The 17,861-nt window shown below is 42.0% G+C and overlaps 1 protein-coding gene across 4 annotated transcripts in view; it reads left to right on the forward strand.

The window, feature by feature from the left end:
- kdm6a (lysine (K)-specific demethylase 6A) overlaps window positions 1–17,861 on the forward strand; it is a 107,830-nt gene that overhangs the window by 27,368 nt on the left and 62,601 nt on the right. For all 4 annotated transcript variants that reach the window (XM_088912873.1, XM_088912875.1, XM_088912874.1 and 1 more), the window contains exon 3: window positions 11,037–11,145. In XM_088912873.1, coding sequence (XP_088768999.1) covers window positions 11,037–11,145 — 109 coding nt within the window. The remainder of the gene's footprint in view (window positions 1–11,036; window positions 11,146–17,861) is intronic.

Below are 17,861 nucleotides of genomic sequence, written 5' to 3' on the forward strand. Positions count from 1 at the left end.
ACGTAAAACCTTGTTCCACTGCAGCTCACCCACTCAAACCTCTTTTTCTTTTTTAAAAATCAAACTTAAACCAATAAGGGGGAAAAAGGCCTTTTGTTTTACTTAAATACATGGCTTTTCCTTTCTGAAGTAAAACCCTAATTTTTCAGGTACATTTGTCTGTATAATTTAAATCTTCTAAGTGCTTTCTGGGCATTTTCCTAAAGCTGCCCACTGGGTAGAGCTTCTGCTGATCGGAAGATTGCAGACGCTGCGTGTCGACAGACTAGCTGCGAGTTGCAGAAGGGGTTCACCTCTCGCACGCTCGCGGTCAGAGTGTGAACTCATAAACGCTCCGCTCCACAGCCTGACCTCCTGCAACAGGAAGTAGCCATTTTCATTTCTGACTGCACTTCGCCAAACGCGCCATTGACATGCTGTGTTGCTTTGGCAGCTTTCCCATGTTCTCCAATGTCATTGTGAAGGAGAAACAATTTGTTGACTTCTAAGAAAAAAAAGTTAAAAATAAAGCCCAATTTGCTCAGTTCGTTCTTGGTTCAGACTTTCAAGACCTACTGTGCTCCAGGAGGAGGTACAGCTTTTGAATGCTGTTTTTGTTATGAATCTCTTGATGTGTAGAGGAATAGTGTAACTGCAGTCATACTAATAGTTTTAGAACTTATTTAACATTTCATCTGCCAGTGACAAATGGAAGGGTAACTGACAAGCTTCCTGCTAACGCCTTGCCTCCATTCTGATTTTCTTCCATCTAACAAAAATCCTGAAGGAAGCTTCATCCTAAACGTGATGACCCTGAACGTTCCGTTGGTTTTTATTTATTTTAATAAATTATAATTTTATAATTTCTTTCTTTATTATAGTCAGTAGTTAAAGTGTAGGCAACCGGAATAATCTTGCAATGAGCTGAGTGCGCTGGTGGTTTCACATGTCATTTTGTTTACTATTGTAAGCAAAGGTTTATTTGAAGATGTCCAGCAAAGCTCTTCTTCCCAACACAGCTCCCTGGGTTAGATATACCCATTGCCTAATGTAAATACTATACAGATTAGAACAATCTGAATCTAGGGTATTTGTATGCTTACCTTATTCAACAAACAAGATCCTAAATTTCTCAACGGCTGCAAAAACAGCCCTGTGGCTGAGCAAGCATAAAGACATTAAGCTGTGTCTCTACTACACAAGGTTGTGTTCCTACCACAACCAAACGTTTTTCTCATATCCTGTAACACTGTTCTATCCGACATCACAAATGTACTTAGCTGACACATTGAGCAACGTAAATGAAGAAGGTTTCTGTCCCATCCTTGATCAAATCATGTTTATTTAATGTTGAATGTAATATAGTGTCAGGTGTCCTTCAGTCTGGAATGTCTAAAAAAAACTGTTGCAAACTGCTTAAGATTTCACAAACTCCCTTTGCACATGTCAGTGTTAACGATTGTTAACGATGGGTCAGGTTCAGGAAGTCCAGATGTAACCGTCATCACAAAACGGATGTATTGGGGTCAGGCCTCTGTAATCACCTTCAGATGCTGCTGAAATGCCAGAAATACACCATTGTTTGTGTGCTTTTATGAGAGACAGCTGTATGGCAGTCAGGTGGCTACACATGGTACTATGAGGCTCAGATGTACACCCCATGAGATGTTATTAGGATGTGTCAAACTTGAAGAGCTACGTACCTGAAAAGAGAGGTTTTTTTTTTCTAGGTGGCATCAGCCATCACTGATTATTATTCTGTTGAGTATCATAGTGGCCAATGAAACACCACTTTGTCAGTGTAAAGCTGGTCAGTTGTGTTTTTGAGTTAGATGATGAGCAAGTCATCCAGTGACCATCTGCTCCAGCCATCTCAAAAGTGTAGCTCTTATCCGAGTTGAAGGAGTCTTCAGTCATATCCTTGTTGCTCCTAGTGTTTCACATTGCCGGTAGTTTCACTGGGCTGAATTTGAGCAACATGTTGTGCAGCCCAGCTCTGCTTCTCATTGTCACATAGTAGTCTTCACATGAACGTTGTGAGCCATTTAATTCCATAGGTTCTCTTTTGTTGGGGGCTGTATCACAGTGAGCTGCTGCAAGGCAGCTGAAATCACTGGCATCACTGTGCAGTGGAGTTTAATGACCTGCTTTGAACTGTTTGTGTTGCGGATGTGCGACAAGCTCTCCTCTGTCCCTGCTTGGATTCAATCCTGGGCTCCGATGAAGCACAGTGCCACCCCCAAGACAGCAGACAGCTCCGCTGGACCAAAAGAGCAGCTCCGTTGATGCCTCAGTGTGTGTGAGGAAAGAGCATTATCAGCACCTTGACCGAATTGAATGCCTCGTTTATATCTAAAAAATGTAGCTGAAAAGGTGGCAAAGATACTAAGCACCAGATACATGTTCTTTCTGAAGCGTTTCAGTCCAGTTATGGGGGGGAAAAAAATAGAAAAACAACCGTCAAAACGTGGACAGATTGTCTCGAGTCCCCCAGTTCTGAGGTCTCTTGAGGCCTGTATGAGTTCACAGCTGCTGATGTGAGATTAACTGCCATATCTGCACGTATTGCACCCTTCTGGATCCTCTGTACTTTCCAGGCCCAGAAGGGCTTTTCAGGAGCATCAGAGAACAATCGCTTCCATCCTATATCAGATCAAAATGCATCCATGAAGCTTCTAGGCATCAGTGGATCTCCAGTTTGCTTCAGACCCAGTAAGGGGTGAGGTTTGAATGAAGGACCCCAGTGACACATAATAACCTGAGATTCCAACGGATCCTAAGAAGACCAAAGATTTCAGCTGAAGTCACTGGGTTTCTCCTGCCATTCCTTGTGCTGTTTGTAAAATGGCTTCTTCAGGCAGGGCAAACAAGGCTGCTACGACTTGTAGGTTCCCCTGCTGACCCCCTCAAGTGAACTCGGTTTGAATGTGTGGAGGGAGCACTTCTGAGACTGTGGAAGCTGCTCCAGCTGCAGGTATTGCCGGGGCACATTTCTGTTGCTGTTGTGTGCTTAATGGACGGTACAATAGAACAGCACAGAAATATCTCTCTTCCATGGGCGTCCCTATATTTTGTACTACTGAGAAGCACCAAGAACATGACCAATGGGAACCAATAGCATTTGATTTTTAAAATATCTTGATGTAGTTGGTGCTTGATATTTTACAGCGCAATATGTACTGTTTTTTCCTTTTGTTCTGATTATAGAACAGAATGTGCCCCTATTGCTGTAAATTCTGCAGATGGAACAAAATCCTTGTAAATCTGATTGCCAGCATCCCAGATTTCCTCCTAAAACTGAACTAAGTTCAGGTTTGCTACTTAATTGAATCAGGTTGCTTTTTTCTATGAAACCCACCTAAGAAGGAAGGATTTTGGTACTTTTGACATCAGAATGTATAGGAGTACACGGAGTGTCCTCCTGAGAGACGCTGTGCTGAGTTGCACAGAAACCAACGACTTTCACAACAAATGGATCTGATTTTCCTAATTTTCTAAACAGCTTAACAGTCTAATCGATAAAATTAAACTTTCTTCCAGCAGTAGCTGTTGCTCTCCATTGTTTTTTTTTAAATAGTTCTTTTCCCTTTCACTACCTTTGTCACGCCAAAATTGGTGGAGATCTTATCCGTGTTTCTTTAAACATGCATTTTATTTAATAAGTCTTTTGTTTTCCTGCACAGAACTTAATTCGGAGTTCCAGGATTTAGAATTTTGGTTCTTTGACATTTATTCTCAGCCAGAGCTCTTGACTGACCCGTAATAAGTACAGACTCTGTGTAATACTTTTCAATGCCAAAAATGGTAGTTAAAATTTGAGTTTAATATTTGCTATCTGTCCACTAGTAAGTACAGTTTAAATGCTGTTAACCCTAGTCAAAATGGGCAGAAATTGTATACAAAAAAAGAGTACAGTATTGTAGCATGAGAATGCCATTACTTCTCAGAGGCAACAAAAGTTTTTGTCACCTAAAAATAGAATCTTTCCTCTGTTTTAGTTACTTATCACCAGATTGCTGAGCTTTTCTGCTGTTTGTTTTTCATAACTGGACTGAAATACAAGAAAAACAACCCTCAAAACATGTACTGATTGTCTTGAGCCCCCCGGTTCTGAAGTCTCCTGAGGCTTGTATGGGTTTACAGCAGCTGTTGTGAGTTTAACTGCCATATCTGCTTCTTCGCAGAATTATATGGCTCATTAGCAAGTGTGAAATGTACCATAGCCTCTTGGAGCATTATTGTAATGGAAAGGTAAAAATGTGCCTACATGTCTCCCACCACAGAATGTGTTCGAAGTTGTCCCCTCTAGTGCTGCTGTAGAGGTGGAAAATGAATTAAGGCGATTGCGGAAGACGTGACACCTGAAACACTCCCATTGCAAAAAAAAAAGCCCTGATGACACCGAAGATTGTAAAGACGACAAGTGGCCGTGAACTTAGATTGTGGAATCTGTCTTATTATCCTAAGTTTTTTCTTTTTGTTCAATCTGTAAACCGTGAAAGCCCCCCCCATCACAACATATATAAGACTGCAGTTTGTTGCACCCTCTATTTTTCGCACTTTAGAAAACACACATTTCAGCTGTAATGTGAAAGCTTTCACATTTCAGGCTATTTTTGATACTCTTCGGTGATGCATTGCTGGGATATTAAGCTGTGCTATTCATTTATGTTTTGCAGTAAAAAAATCATTTTGGACTCTTGTGTGGATCTACTTGTCATGAAAGTTTTGATAGATTCTGGTGAAATTGTTTTTTTAACAGCAGAGTACTCTCCTTCACGCGGTTGCTAAATTGATATAGGAGCGAACTGTAAGACTAGTGTTAGTTCTTTGAGTGGAATAAGCTCTTAGCACTTATGTGGTAGACAACCCCTGTAGGCCAGCTAGGCACTTTCCGCCTTGTCAATAATAAATCCCAATATGTATACTTGACACTTCACTAATATGGCATGTTATGCGTCTATTGGGCATTCATGAATAGATGAAAAGTTACAAACAAAAAGCTATATGGCCTTCCCGACCCATCTGGTTGTTGGCAGTTAATTGATCCAAACTGTATCTTGAAAGAAGCCAAGGTATCGGCTTCTACAGTGTTCCACACTCCCACAAACCTTTGTGCCTCTAGTTATGGAGTTTAAAATGGACTTCTGTGTACTAGCACTTATGTTTCAATAATGAAGTGCTAAGACATGGCTTACAGGTGACCTCTAAAATAGTGTCGTTGCACACTTCAATGGCAAAAGGCGTCTCACATTTACGTTGCTGTTAATGCTGTGCTGGTAGCAGGCTGTGTTTAGAAGTGCATTTTGTAAAAACTGTGTTATACAATAGTCCATTTACAAAATGTAACGGAAGAAAATTCAATAAATTGATGTAGGAAAAAAAATCTTAAAAATTATATGTAAAAACAATAATGAAAAGCAGCATTTTCCCAACCTGGTTCTGAAGTATAGCACCCTTGAATCCTGTATGGTCTTGTCTTGATTCTGACTGAGCTTTTAATCATTTAATCTGATCGAAACCGTAGGCGAACCAATCAATAGTTTCCTGCACTCAGAGCTTTCCTTGTTGTATGTCATGAAAGTGACACACAAAGGAGTTTTGTGAGTTCTGTTGCAACGTGGTTTAAAAAATTGTTGTTCCCCTAGGTGTTTATAAACAGCTCTTCTCAATAAATGATGCGAAGACACAAGGGGGGAATGACATTGTCAAACATTCCCCAGATAAGGGATTTTGGTGCCGCGTGAGCCTGTTGGTTAAATTTGCTGGCAACCAAGTTACTTGAGACAATACATCAGAGGAGAATAGAAACCCAGCATCTGGCAGGGGTTTCATGCTGATTTCTCACCTCGGTCTATCGTTTAAGAGCTGAAACACTTTCAGAAATGCAAGCTGCCGGTTCAAGTTAGGAGCCCGACGAGCCAAGCTGATGTGACTGTGGCAGTTCCGCGCGGCCTCGTGCCCTCCGCTGGTTCGTCCCGCAACACCTGGGGTGCGAACCCGGGTCTCCAGCGTAACCCAACAGGGAACCAGCCGCATGAGCTAAAGGAGACCTGCCTCAGCCCAGGCGGCTGAGGTCTCTCCTACGTGTAGGGAGGGCGATGACATCACCGTGCTCAAACTAGCTCTGCTATACTAACAATGTACCCTGGGGGTACCTTGGGCCCAGAATTGGGCAGACACTAACAGATTAGAGCATATAGGGTTCTACAGTTGTGGAGCCACACATGAGCAGGCCTCTCACTCATTGTGTAGAGCTACTCCCTCAAAGAGTGAGAAGGCTTGGCGTGGCAGATTTTAGATTATCCAAAGTTTTAGATAAATATTCTGCAATAAAATGAAAAGGTGCAAACAAGAGGAGACTATTTGGCCAGCCCAAGTTATGTGGTTTCTGTAGGCTCAGGACCTTATCCAGCCATTTCCTGAAAGAACACGGGTTGTTGACAGGTGGTTGCTCCAGACTTCCCCGACTCCACGTAAAGATATGCCTCCAGGTCTTAGTTCTAAATGGTGCTTTCCTTTTCTATTCCCTATTTATTCCGTCTGTGCTGTAAGATTGTTTCTGAGGAAATTCATGGTGTTAACTTTGTCAGTCTTGAAAGGAGACTGAATACTTGAATCCTGTTCCCTTTGGGGGCAGCATGGTGGCACAGTGGTCAGAGTTCTGGGGCCCTGGGTTCAGTTTCAGACCCGAGGTGCTGTTTGTGTGAGGTTTCCTCCCACAGTTAAGTTATACTGGTATGTCAATTGGCCCCAAGGAAAGTTTTTATTTGCGTCTGTGGGTGCCCTGCGGTGGACTAGCGTGTCATCCGGGGTGTATCCTGCCTTGCTCCCGTTGCTTGCTGGGATAGGCTCTGGCTCCTCCACAGCACTCAAGTGGTTAATTAAAGCAGTTAGAATATGAATAGTTGGGGTTCCCTTTCTAGTCTTAATTATAAAGCTAAAAAAACGTTTTGCTTCCTTTAGCATGTCAATAAAGAACATTGTTCTGTGTTCAGACATTTTCTTGTTGTTCTCTGTGTAGATTCCAATGCAGCAGTCTTCGTCCGAACGTACTAATGCAATAAGACATTAAGGAAACCTAGAGCTAGATTATTTGGCTTAAAAGCAGGAGATCCTTACAGTCCTCCCTATATTTCACAGCGATCCAGTGCAGATCAAAGAGGGCTGGGGGTATATACGGATGCAGAGGAGTTTTTGCATGACAAACACTTGCTAGTTGCTGTAGAATCAAGACAAACTGAAACTTTAGTGCCTTAGAAGGATATCCCAGTAAATAAGGGGTAGGAGCAGGCTATTTTTGATTAAAAGTATGCACAAAATTCTGATCCTAAACAGCTATTGTTGGTTTGTGTATTAAACGACCCTAAAGTCCAAGGTTTCCTAAAAACTCCAAAAAAGCCAGTGTTTGGCTTGGATTTCCAGCCATCCATTTTCTAACCGCTTCATCCACGTCAGGGTGGCGGTGGAGCCGGAGCCTGTCCGGCAGGCAACGGGCGCAAGGTGAGAGTCCATCGAAGTAGTTTGAAATTTTTATTTTTTCTCTTTACACGGAAAGATGCTGCTATCGCTGGCTGTACCGTAACGTAGCACGTAGGAATGTTGCTGCAAAGATAAGGAAGAAGCGTGTGACTGTAAATTAGTACTTTAATTCGAATTGTGTGCTTTTTTAAAAGCTTTCGAGGTTTTGTCCTTCTACAGAAAGAATTGCGCTTTGACCAGTGATGGAGGTAGAGATAATTTTAATTAAAAAATGAATGGCATTGAGATAGTTGGAACACTTAGAATGGCGTTTAAAATTCAAACTGAGATTTAGAATTATTGACCTTTTTCACAAGGGGTGTCAAAGATTTGCAATGCGTGACCAAACGTGCTTATACTAGCAGTGGAAATGATGGATAATGCAGGGGACAGATGGTTTCAACTTGCATAGTAACATGGAGATATTTTTTTCTGCCAAGAAAATCCTTCGTCTGCTCATGACATAGGCAGTTTGCGGGAAAAACCTGCAGCAGCCGGCTGGCTTTGCCGTTACCCGGGAGAAACAATCGTGGTACACCGTTAATTTTGGATATGCTCAGACTATAAAGTCGCTGTTAAGACGGTATCGGATTTTCGAAGCGGAAGGTCGGAAGAGCTTGTTTCTTCTGCAAACTCGGAGACCAGGTGTGTGTATCGAGTCCCGCTGCCTTTGCGCTTTCCCGATGAGTGGAATATTTTACAGCATGAGCTGAGTTGACACTCTTACTTTTTCAGCGCAGGCCTTAGGTGAACTGCTAATTTTGTCGGCTGGTCTTTTTTATTAGAAGCGCTTCTGTTTTATATCACACGTTTTATGCTCTGCAGCATGTGCCAGGGTACAGTTTGCACTTAATTACCGCGTGTCTCCAGTGGTGCGATGATATTCGCTCTCGGTGTTTGCATTTTGCTTTATTATGGTTTTGACAGGTTTATTGCCCCATTATTAGGTCATTTACGGTAACGGGTGCATAGCCGTAGAGAGCTTCAGGGATTTAGCCTGTCAGCGGATTTCAAGGGAGACTGTGGATGCCCGTGGAGCTGCATGGGCAACAGGCTGTTTAAACGTAATAGAACCGCTGCTTTAATTGTGTGCAAACATACTGCAGTCCATCCACCCATCCATTCATTTTCTAACCGCTGTATCCAGTACAGCGTCGCGGGGAAGCCGGAGCCGGTCCTGGCCAGCAGAGGGCTCAAGGCGGGGTACACTCTGGACTAGACACCTGTACACACTCTCACTCACATCAGAGCCAGTTTAAAATCAGCTTGCATTGCCTAGGTCTAGTTTTTCTGTTAGTGATTGATAATTGATAATAACTCTTGGGGGAAATGTTTACACTGCGAGCTACAGTCCTCTTTCAATTTGCTTTGTACAACATGCTGCATATAATGTTCTTAGTCCTGGAGAGATTGAAATGAATGTATTAACTGATGCCATTAATTGCATTCCGTGCTAGTCTGTACTTACCTGAATAGATATGGTTGACCAGTCTATAGCAACCCTGCAGTTAAAGCAGACAGACTGAGATGCAAACAATAATATGATGCATATAAATCACTCTTTTGCCAATCCAGCTAAATAGTGGCCAGTCTTCTAGCAGATTAAGTGTGCCTGTGGAAATGGTCTGCCTGTTTTGTTTATCCCATTTGTTTCATTAACAGTGAGTGTAGACCTGCTGTGTGGGATGTTTAGTTTTGAGGTTTTATATTAGCTGAATCTAACAAACTAATCTTTGTGTCCTGGATAGAACTGCTGAGGTCAGTTCTCAATTTAACTTTGAACCAAGCTACTATCAAGAGAGCGAGACATGAAATTAATCAATTTATCCATCATATTTTTGATTTTATCTGGTTCACACAAGAGCAAATATGTAGTTGGGGAAATGCCTCAACATAGGATACTGAATGTTTTTTTGTTGAAACTGATTTTCTTCCCTTCCACCTTTAATTTCAGTTTTACTGGCTGAGTGACAAATAAGAGCAGACAACACCTGAAGCATGAGTGGAATTTGACCTCCTGTGCTCCACAGTCACTGCCAGTCCAGAGAAAAACTGTAATTACAGTTTGAGACTTTAAAATAGCTCATGTGGGCCAGGGCGGCTTGAGTTGTCGTTCGGTTAAAACGCATAGAAATGCTTCCTTAAACCTGTGTGAAGTGAAGCACCAAGTCACAAAACACTGCCACTTGCACTCAGTGTCACAGGCATTCAAAAGGAGTGATGCCAAGTCAAAGTACAGTACCCAGACTCTCTCAGTCCCATACCCTTTTGTCCAATTTTTCTGTTCTATAAGTGCAACTGGATTCATAATGATTTTTTGTGAGATCAGCTCTTGCATGGGATCTGATTGTATTCTGCTTTGCACGGATTGCTCCACTAAAAATACCCAGCTGTGTAATGGGTGACAAATTGTTGCTTGATTGAATAATTCTTTACCTTTTTCCTTTAACCTGACGTGATTCATAGCAGACTCATGAAAAAAAGTTGTTTGTAGCGAATATCAGATGATATCACTATACTGGAGGGTGGCAGTGTGGTTAGTGCACTGGGGTCTTCTGTTCAATTCCTGGGGTGCCATCTGTGTAGAGTTTGCTTGTTCTTCCCATGTTTGTGTGGGATTTCTCCCTCAGTCCAAAGGCTTGTTGGTTGGTTAAATGGTCTCTATAAAATTGGCCCTGGTGTGAACGTCTGTGTGCCCTGCGATGGATTGGCGTCCCATTCAGGGTGTACTCTGCCTTGAGCCTGTTGCTAGCAGGATAGGAGCCTGTAATGGATAAAGTTAGAAAATGGATGGATCTATATACTGGAACTCATTCGGATATGGGTTACATTCTGAGAGGCATTAAACAATGCAACAGATGAGTAATGGAGTCGATAGCCTCTGTTTCGTTTCAATTCCTCTTGGTATATATTCAAGTAGGGTAGCCATAATTAAGAGCCCAGTAGAGAAAATGGGGATTTTTTTTGGTCATGGACACTTGTTTCTGTTGTAAGACTCTCCTTGCCCAGTGAAACAACCAGGTATTGACTGTTCTATTGGAAGAAAACATTCTTCTTTTGCTGCCTCTAATTTCTTAGTTTTGTCCACAGTACGTAGGGTAAAGAAAGACCACTGTAGTTTAATACCAAGGATGTGTCATACTGTGCATTCAGCCTTTTCAATACGGCACACGAATAGGATGCTGTTGCTTCAGTGAGAAAATCCTGGATTGTCTCTCAAACCTTGGGCTTCCGATAATTAAGGGTTATAATTGTGACTGAAAGGAGATAGAGATGAAGTTGGGGGTGATGTCAGACTTGAGAAATGTTTGCCTGAGCCTTTTCTGAATGTGGCTGTTAATTTTGTAATTTATTTTGAAACCTTTACCAAGTGTGGTATTGTGTTCTTGTGAGACGAGCTATTTCTGTTAATTCAGCAGTGTGTATTTTGTAGCTAGTTGCTGACAGTGGTGGCCAAGTCTATGCCCAGGCAGATGGGGAGGACCTGTGTGGAAGGTGATGGCTTGTTCATGTTTTTTTTTCTTTTTCTCCTCTAGGCTGTTCGCTGCTACGATTCTTTAATCTTGAAAGCTGAAGGAAAAGTTGAGCCAGAGTTGTTTTGCCAGCTAGGTCACTTCAACCTCTTACTAGAGGATTATCCAAAAGGTAAGTTTCACCCTGGACTTCTTATTAAGACTTCACAATCTGAATAGTGTTGCTGAAAGCGCTTGGCAAACTGAAATTAAGTACAAATAAGTAGAAAATGCTGCAAGAATGAGCTCATAAATATTCCTTACCACATTTTTTCATTTTTTTAAACTTCAAATGGAAAACTTTACTATGTTTTACTTTATTCATTTGGCTGTGCTGGAGATTAGGATAATTGTAACATTAACAGAATCAATGAGTACATTTTTATTCTTCTCTTCCACTTTCTACTAATTTGTAACCACATATTAAAAGGACTATTAATTGCTTCTCCCTTATGTGCTCTTTACTATATTAATGCATCAGTAATTAAAACATTAATTTCCCTGTGCAGTTGTTATATTAAATATTTGCTATAGACCTTTTTAATGTTAAATTGTTAGTATTGGCAGTTTGCTCAATTTTTCCCCAGTTGTTTGGGTTTTACTAACCTGATTAGAATTGCTGGCTCTGGGTTTTTCACATCTAGCCTCATATCACAGCACGTCTGCAAACCCTACGACCTCACACATGGGTGAGGGGAGAACGAGGAAGTATAGACAACTCCTCTGACACCCGCCCAATGTTTGAGCCAACCGTCTCCTTGCATGTCACAGGCAACACCGCCCCCCTACCGGAGGTCCAGAGCTGTTTGGAGGAGAGGCGCGCTCCTCACTGACTGAACGGGTAGTGCCCAGGAGGCAGCAGGGGTCACTGTATGGCTGAGAACTGACAGGGCTCTGGCTGATTAATCCCACCTAGGTCATCCTCTCAGACAGCCAGGAGTGCGCCACCATTTGGGGAATCTTGGTCTAGTGACGCAGGCAGAGATGGTTATGGCGTGACCAAGGCAGAAGTCTGTGAACAGAGTTTGTGTGTTTCTGACAGGTGTTCAGATGAGCACTCATTGGCCCTGATATGCTCACTCTTGATAGGAGCTAATCTGGTGTACTTCTCCATTTGCCCAGCAGAGGTGCAAGAATGAGATGAAACAGTTTGAAAAGGGTTTTTTAATGTTTAGGGATTTAATCCCATCAGATTGGTTGGATAGAACCAATATCCTTGTATTGTGCTTGTTTTGCTTTTTTCTGCATTATGGTCATTATCTCTTAACCCTTATTGCCAAGCAGTCACTATTTATGAATATTTAAATTTAGCATTAAATGCAATGGGAGTGAAAAAAACAAGACCTGTTCCTTAGCGCTTGACAAAATTGACGAGTTTTCTGAAAGCCAGCGGTCACTGCTGTGGGGGTGTAATACTGTGGTCGGGCTTTGTGGGCGATTGCCAGGATGAATTGGACCGCCTTTTTAAGAAGGCAAGAGGAGAATGGTTGGTTTGAAAATATTAACAAAAATATTACAAATGAGATGATTATTTGACATACCTAGCCCCTTGCATAGTCAGTCGGTAACTGATCCCAGGATCTCATCCAGCTATTTCAGGGTATCTGCTTCAATAATGTGGCCGCGCAGCTTGTTCCACACTCCCACATCCCTTTGGGTAAAGACATGCCTCCTTTTCTCAGTTTTAAATGCACTTTCCTTAAGTGTCCACTTATCTTCTTCAATTTCTTTTTCACTGTTGATTTTCAAAAAGCCTACTGGGTACTCAGATTTTAAATACCCGAATCAAGTACCTTCTAGTCTGTTTTGTTCAAGACTAGAAAGATTCTTTCAGCCCGTCAGTGTACCAGCCTGGACTAAATGTTTTATGCAACCTGGTATAGTAGCTTCTCCATGTTTTGCGTTTCCCATCTTACTTTTACAGTTTTTCTGCTGCCTGTATGCCATCATCTGCACTTGTCTACACTGAATATCATCTGCCTGTTTGCCCAGGCTTGAATACTGCTCCTTTCTGAGCCGTCAGTTAGAAATGGGCTTGTTATTAGCAATATACAGGTCGCCGTTCCCATATTTGGAAAGTTAACCTTGATTATTAATTTTTTCCCCTTTAAAAATGTTTTTGAACACGGGTGTGATTAAGGTGGGGGGCATCGTCGCCCTGCAGGATTATGTCTGTGAATAATTTGCACGCGTTGAGGAAGGCCATTGATTGTGAAGGCCGTGCTTCAAGTGGCTGTGAAGCTGTGAGACCCGGACTGCGTGCGGCAGTGTTTTCTGAATGGTGGGGTGGCCAGGCTGCTGCACATGTGCCTCTGCAGACCCCTCGCATGTGTAAGGGGGTGTCTGCCGGCAAGCCTCTTCGCCTTCCTGTGCCTCTTCCCACTAAATCACCGCCCGGCTGCGACTTCCCTCAGCCCGCTCAGGAGGCCCGGAGGCACACTGAGCTGAGCTGCGATCACCACGGTTTGACCTGTAATTTGTTCGCCTCTCGGCAATTTAGAGCTTAGCAGCAGGTTGTACAGCACCGACCTGTTGGAGCTCTTGATAAGGAATATTTTTTAAATTGTGGTTGAAAAAGCCTTTCTGAAGGTATTAGCTTCTCATTCAGAGTTTTTACTTTGAGAAAAGCCCAGTTAACTTTCCAGCTTATTTCTATGGATGGAGATTATTGGGTTAATAAGCAGGATGTATGATGAAGATGATGATGATGATGAAGGGTCATTACCTCTCCTTTAACTTGCTGAAGGATGTGACCATGGGGGGGTGTGTGAGGCAGAATGTGGAGTGGGGGGGCAGAGACTCACAAAGAGCTCATTATTGTTGCCAAGGCTGCAGCCAAGCTAAATTCCCTGAACATTTGTTTTAAGCCTCCCCCTCTGGGACCTGAATGCATTTTTCGAGAGTTTAGATTTTTTTTTGCTGAAATAGTTTGCATAAGTTGACATTTAGGGCGCACACTCGTTTGTCTATAAAACCCTTTGGTCTGCCTTGCTTCATGATTGCAGTTACTCTGAGTGGTTCTCAGAATTGTCGTTCCAGCGGGTTTTTGTTATTGTGTGGTACACGAGAACTGTCATTTTTGGGTCTTTGACAGCTGATTTGAAAAAGGGACCTGTTAAAAACCAGAGGCCATCGGTGTACTTAGCAGCACTGAAGAATGAGCTTGCCTGAATTGAGATGTTGAGCGATTGAGTCGGAAAAACCACACCATGCTTGTGTAGTGTTTTAAGTGGGAAAGGCTTAGGGTTCCAAATGCAACAAATCACTTCCTGTCAAAATTGGAAAAACTGATTGGGAAGAATACTTCTACAAGTAATAGTAAGGAGCATGTCGAGCTCAGAAGAGAACATTGCGAGCTCCGCGATCACATGTTGTCCTGACTCTTGCATGTGGTTCACTTCCGTTCCTTTTCCCAAATTTATTTTTTCTGTGAAATTGTTTTTGGTAATGATCTAAATGACCAGGTGGACGAGCACACGATTAAAACAGTTATCCGTTTTCTGAAAGCTGCCTCACTCCTGGACAGGATGATGGTACCTCAAGGCCTGTCCTGAGAGTGCACTGCTCAAAGCGGGGCTCCAGCCAGGACAGGACACTAGTCCCTCTCAGGACAGTCAGGCACTCAAAACGGAGAGCGAGCGACTGACCTAGCCTGCAGTTCTTTGGGGATTGGAAGGAAACTGCCGCGTTAATGCCATTATCCCAACCACTCCCTTTAAAAATGAAACGATTTTGCTTTTTAAACTGCAGTGTTTCACACAGATCAGATTTGGCTGGGTGCATAGTGCTGTCCCAGAATCGTGGAGTATGAACGCAGCCCAGAATGGTCTTGAGTAAAAAAACCCACAGTAGGAGATAAAAGCGAAGGTCTTCTAGGACACTTTTCTCTACATTATCTCAACCATTATGTTTTCTGTTATTTTCACTTAAAGATAGAGAATTTTAAGAATAGTATTTGTACTGTGTGGATGTAGTACTGTGGCAGTTCTTGCTTTATTGTAGGACTGCAAGGATAGCTCATATCCTAACAAACTACACACTATGATAAACCAACATGGAGAAAACAATATAGCAAAATACAATTTCACAGAAGTACTGAGACCGCTCTTACTGAGCTGGATCAGCAGAAAGTCCTTGGCAGCTTTCACCTTCTCTCTTGTTCAGATGAAACTCTCTCGTTATGAACTGCTGCATATAATTGCGCGTAATGTCATTTGCACAAATGGTTCTGGAGGATGATACATGATGCGTAGCGATTATGAAGGAGTGATGACAAGTGATTTTTTTGGCCTTAATCGAGTAAAATTTCTGCATTTGTTTAAGCGTCCAAGTTAGCGGTGAGTCTCAGGGCTATAAAAAGGAAACTGCCAACATACAGTATGCAATGCAGAGTGTAACAAATGCCATGTGCTGTTCTTTGTCAAATCTGAAAATTCAGTAGATTTCAGAGGGACAGGTTCTGATAAAATATCCTAGTGGCTCACAGTAAGTGCAAGGAATCCTTCATATAGTACCGTTTGTTCAAAGGCCTACCATAGCACTGGGTGTATAATAGGGTACCCACTTCTTAGGGTACCCACTTCTACGCACCCTCCAGCACTCCAGGAGGAGAGAGAAATTGCTGTGCCAGTTGATTGAATGTTGCGATGGAATTTTCAGTGACCGTGTGGTCAGGATCTGGGCTAGATGTTCCCCAAAGTACAACATGTCAAGGTTTTTGAGTTGTAGCACAATGTTGCCTGTCTTCTTACTGGATCATGTGTTTGACGTAGAGGGCAGAATACCATCTACTGGTCCACCGGAACCCCTCCTTAAAATCCTATTGCAGATGGGAAAAGTCTTCAATTAGAAATGATGTAGTCGGTTACTTCACTGTACATTTGTAGACTGCTTTCCTTTGTGTCAAGTGATTTCTTGAACATTGTCTTCAATGTAGAGTAAGGTTGTTGTCAATTTTCTACATTAGCTTACTTTTAACATTTTTCCTACATTTGCTGAACCAAACGATTGATGTTCAAGAATGGAGAGAATTGGATTTGTAAGAATATGCATTTTTACATTTGATGTGAACATACAGGAGTTAACACTGTACATTAGGAATGTTTGCGTTAGTCATTATTTGCAAACATACAATATATGACCTAAGTTGTTTTTTCTGTATTGAACTTATGTTTTGTTTCATATGCCTCTGTTTTTTATGGTCTCAAGAACATTGCCTGTCATCTTGATAGTGTTTGGTTAAAGACATTGAATGCGTTCCTTCATTGAGTTGAGGAATGACAACTGCTTAACATGTACACTGACAGTAAATGCATCTATTGCAAACCAAGCTCACCTTAATACGATTAGGTCTGTATAAAACCACATCTGGGTTCACATGTAAAATATTAAACTTCAAGATATTACTGTTTATGTTTACTACACTTAACTATGGGACCTACTGATATTTGTATCATATCTGGAATTTTGATTATGAAGGCTAACTGGTAATTAACGTACCTGGTTAACTGCTATTCTGTGACGAAATGTAGGTTTATTGGAAGTGTATCCAGCAGGATGCAGATTTTAGAATCGTGTTGTAATGCTGTAACTCAAGGTGACACTTCGCAGACATAGTGTCATGAAAGATCTGTGCAGATATCTCCGTGAGCAACTTTTCTAAGGGCTGGATAAAAGCAGCTGTTTCAACACTTGTGTGTGACCAAAGCCTGCTGGTGCCGGTTTTTGCCAACTGCCCTTTTGTTTTTCGTAAGTCGTCCTCTGGCTTGGTAAATGGCCGAAACACTAGGGCTCCTGTACTCGCTGTCTGGACCATGCAGGGAACAAACTAAATCTAACCCGTTCCTGCTGCAGTCAATCTTGACACAAACACATTTCTTGGCAGGCAGTGTTAAGAAGAATGTGCTTAGATGCCCTTTATGGACGTGAATTTTTAATAAGATAATAATAATCCTTACTTACATAGCACATTTCCAGATGTGACGTCAAGGTTATGCAAAGGTTGCTTTATAATAGTGTTTTCCCACACACTACTCTGCCAGACTCCAGCTTTTAGACCGGGACTCTTAACACGCAAAGTAACTAGAATATGAAAGTAAATGGAAATTTCAAAGAAGCCCAAGAGCAACACAAGACCTTGAAAATGAGGCATACGAAAAAATAAATCAGGTGGGGTTCCCATTGCTAAGTTCTGTGCAGAATAATTTAGGAAGTTACACTGACACTGAAAAACATATCCTGTGTGCAAAGAGAAGTCCCTGTTTCGGTCTACGAGCTCAGTGTTGGAAGGGTTAAGGTGGAAGGAGGGATTTACTGTGGGTGTCCATCAAGAGCTATGGTCCTGCAGTAACAACCTGGTCCTGAAAGCAACAATGTCAAGATCAATTTGAAAATCCCTCTTTTGCTGAGCAGGCATCGTGCTTCATGGAGACCCCTATCAGTTTGCTGCTGTTCAGGAATGTTGCAGCTTTATGTTTCAGTCTTTCCAACTTTCTCTTCCACTACTATTTGTTTGCTTGGTTTTAGTCCTGTTTTTCCACCCAAGGACAGGAGCTCTGGGAAATGGAAATACAGTACTGCTCTCATAAAAAAAAAGCTGAGAAATATGTAAACGAAGACAAGAATATTTAACTCTTATCTTATGTAGATACTTGTGCGTCTGTATCAATCCCCTGTTGTGGTTAATTCCAGAATATCATTACACATGTGGAATTGGTCAGAGGGAATTGGAATTGAAAAACCGGAAGCCAAAAATTTTCCAGATTGCCATTTATGTGTAGGAGCACAAAAACCTGATGTTCTGTTCTCCAAGCAGTTTTATTGTTTTAAAAATATATAGTCGGTCCATAG

Source organism: Atractosteus spatula, chromosome 4 (genome assembly GCF_055471065.1).
Source record: "Atractosteus spatula isolate fAtrSpa1 chromosome 4, fAtrSpa1.hap1, whole genome shotgun sequence".
In the NCBI taxonomy this organism is placed as follows: domain Eukaryota; kingdom Metazoa; phylum Chordata; class Actinopteri; order Semionotiformes; family Lepisosteidae; genus Atractosteus; species Atractosteus spatula.